This window comes from Colletotrichum lupini, chromosome 2 (assembly GCF_023278565.1).
Source record: "Colletotrichum lupini chromosome 2, complete sequence".
NCBI lineage: Eukaryota > Fungi > Ascomycota > Sordariomycetes > Glomerellales > Glomerellaceae > Colletotrichum > Colletotrichum lupini.
In genome coordinates, this window is record NC_064675.1 from 1,971,194 (window position 1) to 1,988,923 (window position 17,730).

Sequence of the window (17,730 nt, forward strand, 5' to 3'; positions counted from 1 at the left end):
GTTACGGGCTATATTACCGCCCTATATAGCTAGCGTTATATAGTTAAAAATAGGAATAGACTACTTATTATATAGTTTAGTATATAGTAGAGACCGATCTTAAGGGAAGTTTTATATATATATACTAAGTAGAGCGTTAATAAGTTTATTAATTATAATTATAATATAAATATTTACTAAGGGATCGCTACCGTTTTTAAAGTCTTAGTTATATAATCGTTTCATTTATTTTATAAGCTAGCGGAGCGATATAGTTAGTAAGGCTTATATATATATAATTAAATAACTAAACTTATATTAACTTTTTAAAAAAACTCCGTAGCCGAGGGTAATACTCTCGTTATAAGTATTTATAAGTTTTTTTTATATATGAGCTTAGATATAGGTCCTAATACCTTATAAATCTCACTTTAAAACTCTTTATAAATAGATATAGCCTTTTATAACTAACTAATTTAATAAGATCTCTTATTATATATAAAGCTAGGATAATTAAAGAGGTTATAAAAAATAAAAACCTTATACTTAGTAACTTTAATAACTTAAGGGGTACGACTTATAATAATAGCGTTCTCTTTTAATATAAAATAATAATAAAAGCTATTAAATAGCGTATAGCCTACGAGGTAGCCCGGGCGTAAAGTAATATTATACCTAAGGTACTTAACGTATTTAAAAAGTCTTATATTTAAAAAGATCTATTTTAATTTATTAAATATAACTACGGTACTCAATTTACGTTACGGGACGATAAGAATAGGGTATACTCTAACTTATTACCCCTCTTACCTATATTAATAAAAAGGGCTAATACTAAAGATTATATTATAATATTATTAATTAAAAAGGGAGATATAGAAGACTTTATTAAGACCCTACCGGCTTTTAAAGCTCGTACGGACGACGTAATAATAGAGCGGGCCCTAAAGTCTAGACTTTAATATAAAAATAACCTAAATACTTTAGTTTTATTATTTATATTTATTTTTTTATTATATCCTAAGGTTATATATTATTACGGAGATAGGTGCGAGGGTAGGACGGTTTATATAGTTAGTTTTAATAGTATAAGCTTAGCGTCCTTTTTACTTACGGGGCCGTAATATAACGCCCCGTAACGGATATTTTAATAGTATAGAACTTACTCGTAATATTAACTTAAAAATATTAGTAAGAGAACTATACTTAGAGACGTACGTATTTAGGTTTTCTTATTTACTTAGGTTATATAAAAATAGAGAAGAAGTCCGAATATAATATAAAAAAGATAGTACTAATTAAAAATTAGTAAATAAATACTCGCTTATATCCTAGTCCTTCGGACCTAGGGCTTAGAATATAAACTTACTATACGGTCCTTTTTTTATTTTTATAAGCTTATTTTTAATTATATATTCCATAGCGTTTATTAAAAAGCGCCGTAATAAGTTTTAAAACTATTATTATTAATTTTATAATATAAAAAAGCGGTCGTTTTTTGCTTTATAAGTCTTAACTAGAGCGATAACTAGGTCCTCCTCTTTTTTTAAAAAAAAGGCCTCTATAGTACGCCGCTATTCGCTCTTTATATAAAGTACGAGGTATTTAAAAATATTAGTAATATAGCCGTTTTTTTTATATAAATCTTAGCTAATATTTAGGGTAGCCTTAGTTAGTTTATTATACTTTTTTAACTTAAGAAAGCTAAATTACGTAATAAGTATATTAAAACTGCGCCGCTTATTAAATAGCCCGCTATATAACGTAATAAGCTCGATATTATCTTTATTATTTATACTTGAAATATCGATAGTAATTATATAGAATAGGGCTATATTAGTCCTTAAGGCGGGTTTAAAGTTAAGTTTATAGTTTTACGTCTTATTTATTAATAATAAGACGTTAAGTAGCTCGTTCTAGAGCTATTATAATAGTAGTACTAAAGTTAAGTTATAGATTAGTTTAGAATAGAACTTTATAATTATATAAGAGAATTCGTTTACGTATATTAAGTACGGTAATCGAAGTAATTTCTTATCTATAAAAAGCGCCTTTTTAATATAAGGAGTTATTAGCGTTTTTACTATTTTAAATCTAAATCGCTTCACGAGCTATAATATATTATTAATAGCTTATTAAATTTCGCACAATAAGACCGTAGGCTCTAGTACTAACGGTATTATAATAAACTTAGATAATATACTATCGTAGGTAAGGCTAGGGGTATAGATCTTATAAATACTAATACTATTTATAAGCGTAGCCGTCGAGGCAGTCCTAGCCCTACTACCCTAATTAGATATCTTACTATCGCTAAAGGAAAAAAGTAAAAAATAAGATATTATATATATATTTTAATCTCGTAAATAAAAAGTGCTTAAATTAAGTAAGAACTTAGTAACAAATAATATAAATAAGAGTATATAAAAAACTATAAGCTACCGATACTTATATATATAGTTTCTAAATATAGCCTATATATACGGCCGCTACGAAGCCTAGCTCGTAGAGCACTCTTTAAACTTAAATAATATAAGCTAGGACCCTAATCTATTTAATAATAAATTTAGTCCCCTAGTTAAAGTAGAGTAAGTTTAGTATAAAGACCCTATATGCCCTTATAAATACTAATACATAGCGCCTTATTATCTAGCGGCTTATAATACTTAAACTTAGTTATTTTACTTTTATAAGCTTATAAAAATAGACTCGTTAACTAACTCTCATAGCCCCTAAGGCATATTTAGCTAGTTAAGCCGTAAAATAAACTATTAATATTAGGCTTAATAAGTAAGTTTATTATTAAAATATTTACTATTACTCCCTCGCTCCGTTACGTAATTCTATTTTATAATACTTATCCTTTACTTCCTCTTTTATTAAGTAAATTATATCTATTTACTCTTTAACTTTAGTAAAAGGTCTTAATATATTCTATATATAATATCGTAACTACCTAATCTAATTATTAAATATATTTATACGGATACTAAAGGCGCTTATTTATTATACTATTTTATTAGTTAAATTAAGTATAAAATACTTTAATATAATATTACTAAACTCGCTTTTTAGTTTATAAAGTCTACCTAGCTTAAATAAAAAGGCTTAAAAATAAATATATAAACGTTTAAATAAGCTTTAAATAAACTTCTAAATCGCTAAAAAAATACCTTATAAATCGTTATAATATATATACTTTTATTATATTAAAATATAATTTTAAAACTCCGAGCTAAGATATAGGGAGGAATTCGTACGTATTACTTAAACTACTATAGTTTTTTTTATATATAAATTAAAAACCTTATATAATTAAGTTATCCTATTTTAAAAAGCGGATAGCTACTTTAGTTTCCTTTTTTTTATTAAAGCGTTTATAATACTTTAGTACGTCCTTAATATTAATAACTATGCTAATTATAAAGCTTAGGTAGGCTTTATTATTATTAATAAAGTTAATTAGCTACGGAGCGTACGGCTTAGGATTAACGGCTCCTATTTAGAAACTTAAGCCCTTAATAAAAAAGGATAAAATAGGAAAAGAAATCGTAAGTAAGATATTATTACTATATAGTATACTAAGTAAATCGTTTTATAAACTATATATACCTAATTAGTTTATACTTCCCTTAAAATGCACTACTTTAATTATTTATTATATAATAATACTCTTATTTATTTTAAAGCTCGAGTTTAATACCTCTATATTAATATAGTTTATAATATATATAACCCCGTCCGGCTCGTAAGCTAGAATCTAAGTAACGGGGTCTTTATTAATAAAGTTAATTAAGATAGCGCTAATAGAAGCGGTAAGAGCAAGGCGTTCTTTTATATAATTAACGACGTAGACCTTAAACGCTCTATATAAAATAGCTAAGTAAATAAATAATAGCCTAACGGGACCCGCCCCGAAAATAGTAATAAAATCGCTAGGTTCGAATTTAGTATAATTAATAATAGCCTATTTTATTATAAAAATATTTAAAATAGTTAAATAGTTACGCTTAATTATTAAGTTAGCGGTTTTATAAGTTAACGGGATAGGGATTAGGTTAGCTTTAGTAAAAAAGACCCTCGCGTATTTAGCTATACGTCTCGTAATTAGTATATTATTTATTACGTACGGTAGGTCTATTTAATAAGATTACTCTAACCTTAAAGCCTACTAAGACCTATTTTACTATTCCTAAAACTAAAGTATTCCTTCGACCTCGGTACTATCTCTAAATAATCCTTAGATACGGTATTAAGAATAATAATATAGTCTTAAATAATAAAAGAGGATACGGCGTTACTAATCTCCGAAATATAGCTAACGGCCTCGTAGCTTATAGCCCACGGTACCGCACTACTTATATAGCTATAATAAATATATAAATTAGATTTATATACGGCCGCCGTAGTTACTTATATAACGATATTCATTTCTTTTAGGATAATTAGCTTAGTAATATTTTAAAGTATTATTTCGAAAGGCGTATTATAATAAATAACTACGCGCATAGTTACGGCTAGCTAAAAAAGATTAAGTAATATTACTAAATATTAAAAAGTATCGATATTTAAAATAGTTATCTATATAAAATAATAATACGATTCTTAATCCTTATTTATAAGAGGTTTAAAACTTTAAAACGTAGCGAGAGCTATAGTTATACGCGCATATATTACTAAACGATATAGGCTTTCTTTTACTAATATAATTAATTAATTACGTTAATATATATTATTAAAGCACGCGTAGCCTAGCTAGTTAGTATAGTAAGTAGCTCGAGTAATAATTATTAAAAAGATAATAGGGTATATCATATGCCTCGTATACGTCGAAATAAACGCTTTAATTAATACGACTATCCTTAATTATAAAACTATAGCTACCGTATTCCGATATATATATTAATATCCTAAATATAACGCTCAAAAATAATTATCTTTACTCTATTAAAATAGGGGTAGAAAATAAACTAGCCCAGAGCCCTTTCTAACCTTAATTAGTAATAAAAAACAATACGGCCCCTATATAGTACTACTAAGGATAATAACGACTTATACTTAGAGCTTTAGCGTATATTTAGATTTATAATAATAATAACTATAAAAATATTAAAGTAGGTTTTTATTATTTTTAATAGGGCTTAAGGTTATAAACCGGTATTATAAAGCGTTAGCTAGCTTAATATAAGCTAAATCTTTTATTTTATAATAATTAAAAAAATAATCGAGTATAAAAATAGTTATAATATAAGTCTTTTAAAGAGGCTACTAAGAAAAAACCTTATTTTAACTTTTAGCTCTTTAAGCTAAGCGTACCCCGCTCTTTACTAAACCTCGTTATTTAAATACGGCGCATATTATAATACTATTTCTATCTAAAGAAGTATTTATTAACTAAACTTACGGATACTATATAATATTAATAAGCGCTAAAAATCACCCTTTATTACGTATTTTAACTTAGTTATACGTAATTAACTCCTAGAGCTATGCCCTATTTTTAATAAATATATATATTTATATTTTTCAATATCGCTTAAGAACCTCCCGTACTATATAAACCCGTTTCTAATTCTCGTTTTATTTTTACTTAGTTAGTAACGGGATCTAAAGGGCCTAATAATAATTTCTAATTAAAGAGCGGGCCTAGGCCCTATAGTAATACCTAGTCCGCATTTAAATAGAAATAGTTAATAATATTTATACTAGCTTACCCTAGCTTATTTAATTCTTTTTATTATTATTTACTATTACTATATATAAACCTAAAAGAAACTAGCTATATTATATAGAGATCTTAATATAGGGACTTTTCTAACTTTTTAACGCGTTTTACTAGTAGGACGAATAGTATTTTCTATTACTTTTTAATATTAATAAGTATTATAGTAAGGACGTTATTTAATAAAAAGCTAATAGAAATGGTTAATATTACTTTATTATTATTTATTAAGTTCGTACGAGCGATTTTAGTTTATAATATAAACTAGGCCTAGAGCTTCGAAATATTAATTATATATAACGTTAGTAACTCGCTTATAATCTTTTTATATATATTTATAAAGTCGTCTAGGCTCTAGCTCTTAATAAAACGGGAGAGTATTATAACGATCTCTAATTTTACTTAGTATTTAATATTTATATTATTTATATCCTAACTATATCGAACTTAGTTAATAATAGCGCTAATACGATACTTAGTAATTATAGTCTTTTCGGGGCTTAGAGAACTAGCTAGTAGTAGTTTATTATCTTATAAACGGATTATTTCTACTTTAAATCGCGCTACTAATATACCCTAATAAAGTTCTTTTTTATTTATTATATATAAGTTATTGTTAATATTAAATAAATAATTTAAGTACTTAACTAAAACCTAAAGCTTATAAATATATACGAGCTATTATAAGTAGCTTAGTAGCCTAATCTAGGTAAGTGTTTATAACTTATTTAGTAAACTATTATTAATAATATAAATAACGAATATAAAGCTGCGGGACTTTATACTTTATATAGCCTAAGGCCGTAGAAAGTAATACGCTTCGTTATACTTATTATATAAATATTAAAGTAGACGAGTTATAATAAGTAAAAAGTACGTAAATAGGGTCTAGTTTACGTTTATTTATAAGTTATTAAGAGGTCTTAATAAATAATAGCTTATTATTATAGCGAGACGAGTATTAAAGTTTTTATATTAGCTTAATAATATATAGGCGTTAGCACGATATCTTTTTATACTTATACGGCTTTATATAAAATTTAAAAATAGTAATATAGGTCTAGTATATAGCTACCTAATTTAGCTTCTTAAGCTATTAACTTTACTACTTAATATTTACGCTATATATAAAATTAAAAAAATTTAAACTATCCCCGTAGTATAAAGAGCTATATTTTATAGTATTATATTTCGCTTTATTAAACCCGTATTAATCATATTATAAAGGGGTCGATTTAGGTAAGGATACTTAGAACTACTTATAATCGTATTTATTACGATATTATAACTTATATTTATTTTATAAAGCGTATTATAGGCCCTATGAAGTATACTATATAGTATATAGCCTTTTTTAAGAATTATTTAAGGCCTCTTCCCTAGACTACCCTATCCGTAGGCTTCTTAGTATATATTAAAAACGGAGGAATAACTACGGCCCTACCGTCCTTACTCTTATTATTTATTAACTAAAGCTACTTACTAAGGGCTTACGTAGTTAGTATAATTAGCTTACTTTTATTATAAATATTACCGCTCTTATAACTATTTTTATATAAGGGCCGTTTTTATATACTATTACGCTTATTTTTTATTAATATTTACGATTATAATATATCCCTAGCCCTCCCTTTATTAGATTCTCTTTTTAGTAGCTTTTATATACTATATATAATAATAGTATATACTTTAGGTTTTACGAGGTTAGCTTTAAATATAGTACTTATAACTATTTTTAATATCGTTTATAACGCTCGCTAACTCTTCGTATAGGATTTCTTATTTACGTCGGTTTAAATAATATTATAACGAGTAACCCGGACTTTATAAAGTATATACTTAGTATATATATTAAGTATACGCGTTTAGACTAATATAACGTAATATAACTAGATTTAAGAAACGATAACGTACTATTTACTAAAAACGATATAATATATACTAAACTCCGGTTTTAAATAGCAAGAGGGATAAGTTATTTTCTTATATATATTATAAGTTAATTCGTATAAATTACTAACGATTATAATAAAGTATTTTAATAAAAATATCGTCGACCTTAAAGCTAAAATCGATAAGAGTATTCTTTAACTTATATTAATAATTAATATATATACTTCTTAAGATAAAGAATTCGACTTCGGTCTAAAAGCGCAGTACTTTATACTTAACGTTATTTTAGATCTCGTATTTAATAAGCCGTTTAGTAATTTAGCTTCTAATTCGGACGTTTATAACTATATTTATATAACGGAATAAAGTATATTAAATATTATCGTTACGGTCGTTCTACTTTCTCTACTCTATATCTTATTATAGCCTCTATTTTAGTAGCTATTACTTTTAGAAAATAATACTACCGGTTTTAAAAAGCTAGTTCGGTATATCTTATTTATATTCTTTTTTAAATCTAGCCTATACTTAATAGTTTAAACTACCGACTTGCGCGGTTTTTATTACGTTCTTATAAGCCTAGTATAACTAATACGCTAATAAGATAATAAAAGAAATTACTAGCGAGCGCTTCGGGCTAAGTAAAAAAACGAGGTAAGATATACTTAGCTCTTTTATAATACATAGCTTAATATAAAAAGAGGCGTCGTTAAAAGTCCTTATATAAATATACGAATTACTAGGATCTCTTTAGTTTTATATTTTAAAACTATTACTAACCTTTTTAATAAACTTATTAAATTGGATACGATAGTTACGGCGATCCGAGCTACGCTACTTTATTTTATTATTAACTTATAAGTATTCGTAATATTGTATATAAAGATCGAGCGCTTTTAGCCGTCTTAGCTTATTATAAAAAAAGTGGAGGTACGAAATATAACTTACTTATAGGCTATTATTAAGGAAGGCTTACGTATTTTTTTTTTAGTTATTAAATAAATATTAAAAGAAGTTTTTAAAAACGGTAATACTTTTAAAAGCGTATACTTATTAAAAAGAACGCGTATTAGTTACGGAGAGTAGGGTATTTTTTATTAAAATAATATTTAAAATTAAAATACTAACGACTTCTAACTAAATTAATAGCTTATAGCGGATACGAAGAGCTTAAAATTAATAAAAATAACGCTCGAGCTTATTTTTAGCTATAGTAAATAGAAGTATTTCGGACGGAATATAATAATAATAAAGCTATAAAAGTTATTTATTAAAGTACGTTACGTATATCCGGTATATAGTTCTATTTTTATAAAAACGACGTATTAATACTTTTATTAGTTATTATAGAAATTTAATTTAGTATTATATAACCCTACGAGGCCATAGAAGTTACTTAACTATAGGATCTTTTTATAATCTTAGTATTAAATAAGGGTATATAAGCTATTAATAAGAGCGTCTAGCTAAGATAGATTATAAAAAAGTAAGGATATACTACTTACCGTCGCTATTATAAGTTTATAACTAGCTAGCGCGGGCTAAATAGGGTAATAAAAAATTTATTAGCGCCGCGGCTTATTTAATACCGCGGAGTAGGTTACGGGGACGCTAATACTAAGCGCCTATTCGTAAGATAATAAATAGGTAAGCCGCAAATTAAATAATATAGTTACGTAACTACTAGAGCTCGATATAAATAAAAAATATAGGGAAATACGATAATTAAAAGGGGTAAGCTTAGAAGGGTAGGTAAGGTAGTATACCTAAGGGATACTTTAGTTATAATAAATATATTATAATAAATAGAGACTAGGGTATAGTTAATTAAAAAAGACACCTATCCTTAAGGCCTTACGGTTACCCACCTCTTTGTAACACTCGAGGCAAACGAATAAAAAAGAGACGGTATTATAATTAAGACTTAATTTAAATACTATATAGGAGGACTAGGGTCCGGGGTTAGAATGTTTCTAGATCCCGTGGCGGTTAGTCGTCTAGCTATAAAAAAACCTTCTAAAAGCTCTAAGGGTATAACGGCACGTACTTAAGTATAAGTGCACTAACTTATATTAGCTACTATTTTTTTTCTCTCTTTTTATCTATGTTTACTAAATTAAGGGTATTAAACTTAATAAAAACGCTCGATTCTCTCTGCTTCTTATCTCTCCCCTAAAGCATCGTACTAAGTTAAATAGCTAAGGCTATTTAATTATAATCGAGACGATATAACGTTATATAGGGCATTACTAATATAGTCAAAGCGTACGATCAAAAGGGTTACTTAGCTTAGTAAAAGATTAGTAATATAGGAAAGAAACGGTTATATAACTTTTAGTTAGAAAAACTAGTTAATAACTAAGTTATATAGAATATCTCGTATATATCTCTTTTACTAAAGTAGACGTAGTAATAGTAATAGGTAATAATAAAACTATAAATAAGAATATTTTAGTTTACGTACCCTAATCTCGACTACGGCCTACTATATACTATTATATACTCTAAAAGCTTTTACTTTATTTACTAATATATTAAGCTTATTTAGAAATACGAATTATTAAATAAATCGGCTATTCCCTTAAAATATACTAAAATACGCGTTATTTCGTACTTACCGACCCTTAATCCCGGTTTAATTAACCCCGAAGTCCCTTATATAAAGAATCGGTCGCTTATAAAATTCGGAGTTCTTATTTTATAAACTTATTAATATTTTTTAAAGTATTAACTATAAGCTACGTAGCCCGTATTCTCTTATTATTTATTAGTAATTAAAAACTCGCAAATAAAACTAAGAATATATCGCTATATTATAAACGTAGTACTACTTATTATTATTATATAATACTACTTATTATAAAACCTACCCGTTTTATTTAATATCTTAATACGACTTTTTTTAAGTATTATACTAAAATATAATAAGCTACTTCTTTTTTTATATATCTTCTACTAACTTCCTCGTTTTATAATAAAATATAATATTAATATTAAACCTAGGTATTATTATACCCTCGTCCCTACTATTCTATATTTAGGTTAAAATCGACGTTAAAAAAGTTAAGATTTATAAGCTCTAGTTTCGTATCTAGGCTCGCTTTAAGAGTAATAAGTAGATTCCGTAACTTAGACCGATTTATTAAGTAGTTAATTAGTTTATATAGTTAGAGCTAAGTCCGGATTTATATATATATAACCTATAACTAAAAAAAGAGCCTTAACTAGCTAGCTATAATAACTTTATAGGGCTATCGGGGCTATATAATATTAAAAACTAAAAGCGCCCTTTAATTTAATAATTACGTACTTTATTTTTTTTACTTAATACTACTATCCCTAAAATACTACGAGTTCTTATATAAGTCTTTACGATATATTATTAATATCCTGCGTTCGTAATTATAAATTCCGGTTTATTTAAACTAATAACTAATAATAAAAAGTAAAGTTAACGTTTATTAATAAGTAACCTATTATAAATAAACTATTACATAGCTAAGTAATAAAGCTTCTTTCTAAGTCTAGTATAGCTAATTATATTTACTTAGTAATATACTTTTATTTATAATAATAAATCTAAAATCTTAATTATTTATTAATATTATTAAATTTATATAATAATTAAGTAAAAAAGGGGTCAACCCCCTAATCCCCCTCCCTTAACCTAATCCTTTTCTTACCCTTATTTTTATAAAGGTTTAGTTATTATTTATAAACCTAACTCTAATTATATTATAAAGCCCTTAAATAACGATCTTATTACTAAGCTATATTTTATTATTTTTAACTTTAAAAGCTATAATAGCCCTTAGGTATTAGAGTTAAATTAAAATATAAGCTCAGAAAGAAAACATTTCCCTTTCGAATATTTTTAATATTATTATTAGATATTTATACTAATATTTCGGATTCCTAAGGAATTAAGGCTAGGAAGTTGACCTTTATTTAGTCCTTTACTAAATAAGAGTTATAATACTTATAAAAGAGATAAAATAGTTTGAATATATTTTCGTAACGTAAAAATAACATTACGAGCTTTTAATACGTCCGGAACGTTATATTTTATATAATATTTTTAAAAGAGTATAGCTATAACTTTACCCCGCGCTCTAGGAGTAATATTATTATTTTACGTACTAAGTAGTTTTTTAATAATAACTAAATTAAGGCCGTCTAGCTATACTTATCTTAAATATTTATATTAGCGCTTCGAATAATAAATAGATATTTTATTACCAAATATAATATTATTACTAACTTAAAAAGGAGCGGCGGTTTATTAATATTAATATCTATTACCCGTACTATACCGTTTAGATTAACCTTACGTTAAATTAGCTTTTAAATTAAAACGCCTTTATTAGAGCTAGACCTTTTTAAAAAAGACGTTAAGAGAGCTAAAAGAGCTAAGTAAAAGAAATATTATAAGTTATATTATACTTTAAGTTTAAAGAAATATATAATAAAGCGGAATAGGCTATTTTAATAATAGTATTTTAAAAAGTAGTCCGCGTAGTTCTTGGGGGCTATCTTATTATCAAAATCGGTTTATTATTAAAAAAGTAATTAAATAGTTAAGTTATATATAAGCGGGTATTATATTATATAAGAGAGCGGGGTACGGTTATATACGTTTTTTAAAACTACCCTTAGTACCGGCTTTTTAAAAATTTGCTTAATAATAGCGTTTAAATTAGTAATAAAAATAATATAAAAAGGCATAAGTTAGCTACTTAATAATAGCTAATCTTTTATTAATTTTCTTAAATACGTTATAATATTTAAAATAAATAACTTATTTAAGTACTATTCTATTATACTTATTATACTTAGAATAGATATAACGAGTTCCTCTCTTTACTTAAGAACGGCGACGGTAAATAGGGATAGGCTAGTAGTAAACTAACTTAGAATTTATAAAAGCTTCGATATAAACTATATTAAGAATATATTAGTTAGTATAATAGCGAACTATGGGGCCTAAATATTTATCTTAGTATATACTAATACTTTAATTATATAAAATACTACGGTATTATTATAATAATAAATAACTACTTATTAAGTAGTAAAATAGCGTTTTAATAAAATGTTATACTAATAAATCCGTAGTCTAAAGGCTTTTTAAAACCCTTAGGAGTACTATAAAATGCGTATTTATATTAAATAATTATAATTGTTAAAAATAATATTAATAAGCTCGGGGGGTAGTCTATTTAATATAGTTATATAACTTTAATATAATATTTAAATATAAAGCGAGAGAAGGTTTAATAGTAAGACCTCGAGATAACTCTAATTATAGCTAATCGCATCCTACTTATATAAGCTAGCTATTTAATAACGTATATAATAATTTGGAGCTATTAAGCTATAAAAAAATAATATAATATAGGTCTGCTCCGTTTTTAGTTACGAAATAGAATTATCAAAAACCTTATACCAGGGCTATTTAAAATTAGTAATTTTTCGTATATTTACGGTACTTATAAAGCTTAATATTAGTATATTCGCTATATTTATTCTCTTCTTTTTATACCCTAATAACGCTATTTACTTAGTAAACCGAATTTTATTCTTATATCCCTCTACTGCTTTTTATTTACGTCCCTATTTAGTTATATAATTATATAATAAAAATCGCCGTCCTTAACTACTTAACGGAGTATACTTAGTATATAAATAACTAAAAATTAATAAGATTAGTTATATTTCCTAAATTTATGCCGTCCGTATCTAAGCCCTTAAGTATAAAAAACGCCTATACCGACTTAATTAGCTTATAAAAGCTCTCTACCTTAATAATTAACTTCTTAATATTTTATATATACTAAATATTAGTATATACTACTAATAATATCCGTTTTTAAATAGACTTATTACTCCGTAAGGTTAGTTAAAGTTAACTCGCATAATTTATAAAAAGTCTTATTTTTAATAAATAAACGATCGAGTCTCCAATTGCGTAATATATTAGTATATATTCTTAATAGCCGTATTTTAATAATTAAATATACCGATCCGTCGTATTAAAAAGAATTTATTATAAAGTACTAAAGTTTTTTAATAAGTAGGTCTTATATAGGGGTTAAATAATTCTAAGTAATTATATACTAAAGAGCTCTTAATAACGGATATACTCTAACTTAAAGTTCTATTTTTATATAAGTAAAGTATTCTAGGGGTTCTCTCGGGGTCTTATTTTATAAACGAATAATTAGTATAAAGTATTTAGGAATGTTTATATTTTTTTATATTAAGAGACCTTAGGGTAATTAAGGCCTAACTAAGCCGCTTTAAAGGCTATTTTTACCTTATATTACGGCTATTATTAAAGACTATTTTTATATTCTTACTTCTTTATTAGTAGATTATTAATAGTTACTATAGCTATTATTATTACTCCTCTAGCCCGTACGCGGGTTATAAATAAGGTAAAATAACTAGCACTATTATACTAAATAAGATCCTCTAAATAAACGCCTATTTAATTATTATATATATATTATTAACGGCCGGTACGGTATAAAAATAAAAGAGGGGGGTAGATAAGTTAAAAATAAAAAGTAATATAATTATAATATAAAACTTATTTTATAAAATAATTATACTTACTAATTAAGGATATCCTAAGTAGTTATTATAGCTTAGCTAATTATTATATATATTACTATAATTATAACTTCAATAAGTCTTAAAATAGAAACTATTTTAAGCTTAAAGTACAAAATACGCTCTAATTTAAAAATAAAGTTAGTATTTCCCGCTTTATTAATTCGTACTAATATTTAGTTAATAAGTACTTATCCTATAAGTACGTACTACTATATTTAGATCTCCCGCTTATTATATTAAAAGTATTACGGAGTCTAAAGTAATAGGGTAACGTTTTTTATTAATAACGAGGTAGAGCTTAATTTATAACTTATAAGGACCGCACCGTATTCCGTTTCTAAGCTAGAAGCGTTTATAAATAAGGGTTTACGAATAAGGGTTTATAAATAAAAAGGTTTATAAATAAAGGTTTATAAGTAAAGGGGCTATAATAAACTACTATATAATAATTATAAATTAAACGCGCTACGTAGCGCCTCAGCTAAAAGCTTAATTTATCTTATTATCGTTATTTTATAACTATATAAAAATACAACGGGAGCTCTAAATTTAGTAATAGCTTTACGAAACTAGCTCTAGCTTTTTTAATATAAATTAAAAAGGATTATAAGCTACTAATTAGCTAGGTTTTAAACACGCTTTAAAAAACTTATTAACTAATAAACCTCTTATAACTATAGCTACCTTAACTCCGAGTAATACTAATAATAACTAAAAAAAACTAAAAAAGCTTATTTTTAAAAACGATACCTATTTTAAAAAGCTATTTAAATAAGATCTCTTTTTATTAATTATTAATAATAGTTTTTATAATATCTTTATAAGAGAGGAGGATTAGGAGTTTTATTTATTTTTAATACTTTAAAATAAGTAAAATAGCTTATTAAAACGGTTCTTAAGTATTTTTAAAAGTAATAAAGATCTTATCTTTTTATTAAAGGGTTCCCTAAAGAATAGTAATAAGATTAACGAGGAGAGTTTTTTATTTAAAATTAACGAGGCTAGAGCTATTCTTTATTTATACCTCTATAACCTCTTCTATCCCGGTACTAAAAAGGGACGAATAAGTATTTTATTAAATCTTTTTATTTTAAAAGATAGTATAATATAAGAGTCGAGCTTTTTTTTTATATAAAACGTTTCAAAGCCTATACACGACTTCTAGTTCGTTTTTTTATTCTTATATAGTACTTTAGGAATTTAAATTAAAGAATTTATTAATATACTTATCGTAAAGCTTCTAAATAGTAACTACTTTAACTACTTAAAAATATAAACGTTTAAAAAAAGAAACGATATTATAAAAAAGGATAATACTACGTAGGGTAGAAAGGAAAATATAAAAAAGAATATAGCTTAGTTAATAATATTCGTTTATGAACTAGATACTTTTAGATAAATTATAAATTATTACTTTAACTTAGATAAAGGGAGTTAGGTTATATATATAAATACTAAGATCTATTTTATAGTTAATTCTAAACTATAAGTAGTTCTATATTCTTTATAAAAGCTAATATATTCTCTTTATCCCCGTATTGGCTATATATATAAGCTCCATATAAATAGTAATAATATATACGGCCCATAAGTAAAAGTAGAAACTAAATCGTTATTTAAAATATAGAATATATACTAAGACTAGTATATAACTAATAAAAATGTTAGAGTACGTAATTAAGTTATATAGCTCTTACGAAAATAACTAATATATAATATAGACGCTCCGATATTTCTTATCTTAAATATAGGAATTAATTCTATAATATATTAAAATAGAAATAAGAGAACGGCTAAGTTTAGGGGTTTGTCTTATAATAAATAAATTTATAATTACGAAATAAACTAGGGGGTAAATATAATAAAATATAAAAGGACCTAAATTCTAATTATTATATTATTTAGCTAAGGGGAAAAAAAAGGGTTAGGACTAGGAAAGAGAAGAAATATTTAATATAACGATTAAGGTAATTAAATATTAATTTATACCCTAAGATTATTAGGTTTTATTACGGAAATAAGACGTGCTTAACTAGCTCTTTTATTACTTAGCTACTTTTTTTATATTACGCTTAGTTTTTATTATTTCTAGCGGATCGTAAGGCGTAGGGCTACGCTCTTTTTTTTTTATAATTACCCCTCTTTTACTTTTTATAACGATCCTAAGAAATAATAATAGTTACGAAAATAGTTAGATTAGTAGCTAATATAACCGTACCTTTTATAAAAATAACTCGGTCCCCGATTATATAGTTTCGGATAGTAGCTATTAGCTTTATATTAAAAACTAACCTAATTATAAACCGCGTTTTAAACGTTTTTTAATTATTTTTATTTAACTATTTTATTTTAACTATAGTATATAAGAGGGGTTTTTTTCGCTCCTTTTTCCCCGTACCCTTTTTATTAAAATACGCATCGTTTTTTATTTTTATTTCTAAATATTTAGGATTTAATAACTTAATCGGGTTATTATAGCCCTCTAAAATAACTTACGTAATTACTTAAATAGCGATTCGGAGTTTTTTATTTTATTTTTTAAAGCGTATTTAGTTCGGGTTACGCCTTTTATTATTAAAATATTTCTAACTAAGGACCCCGTAAAACGGTAAGAGCTTTAGTTTTTTAGTATTAAGTAGTTTATAATTAACGATATTATAATATTAATTAAATCCGCGCCCTTAGAAATAGCCGTATTTAGTAACGTCTCCTTTTTTATTATTTATAATATAATATTTAAAATTATTAAATATTATTAAGTCGTACGGATTCTTAAACGCATTATTTATAATAATAATAAGTATAACCGTTTAAAAAATAAAGAGAGCTTCGTTTTCTACTTTACTTAGCATATTTTCTTTTTATTTAAGGTCTTTATTAACTAGTATAGCCTCTTTAAGCTCTTATTTTATGATACTTAACTCGGCCTTAAGCTCGTTTATACGTACTTTTAGGGCCTAAACGGCTTTTTATAAGCCGTCCGAGGTCCCCTTAAGCTCGCTTTTTAAAATAAACGTAGCTTCTTTTATTTTTAAAATATAAGCCTTTATTATAGCCTTATTTACTATTTTAAAAAACTTAATTATATAAGTCTTATTAATAAGGGTCTTTATAGTTTTAGAACTTATAGTTTTAAAATATATAATTAATATTATTATAAGTTATTTAAGGCCGATAGATTTACGGAAATCGGTAATAAAATATCCTAAGTACTTTCGATTTATATTTTATAATACTTATAACGAAAACTTATTATTTAAATAATATAAAACTAGCTCTTTAATTATAATAAAAAAGGCGGGAGTATAAATAGGATATTAAAATAAGACTTAAGTAAGATAAAGGATTTAAAAAAGATATCTATCGGTACGTTTTAAGTCTTAGTACGAATTACAAATACTTTTAATAAATTAGGGAGCTAAATCGTTTTTTATATTTTTATTCTTAGTAAATCTTATTCTATTTTTAGGGTAGTATATAGTTATTATTAAATTCTAAATTTTATTAAGTACTACGAT

At 25.2% G+C, this 17,730-nt stretch overlaps 1 protein-coding gene across 1 annotated transcript; it reads right to left on the reverse strand.

Annotated features, from left to right (window-relative positions):
• Positions 1–3,739: 3,739 nt before the first annotated feature.
• Positions 3,740–3,946, reverse strand: CLUP02_02903 (alcohol dehydrogenase GroES-like domain-containing protein; the record flags this gene model as incomplete). Its single annotated transcript, XM_049281931.1, has 1 exon — positions 3,740–3,946. A coding segment is annotated over one exon (207 nt), but the record flags the coding sequence as incomplete, so codon positions are not given.
• Between the last annotated feature and the right edge of the window lie 13,784 nt (positions 3,947–17,730).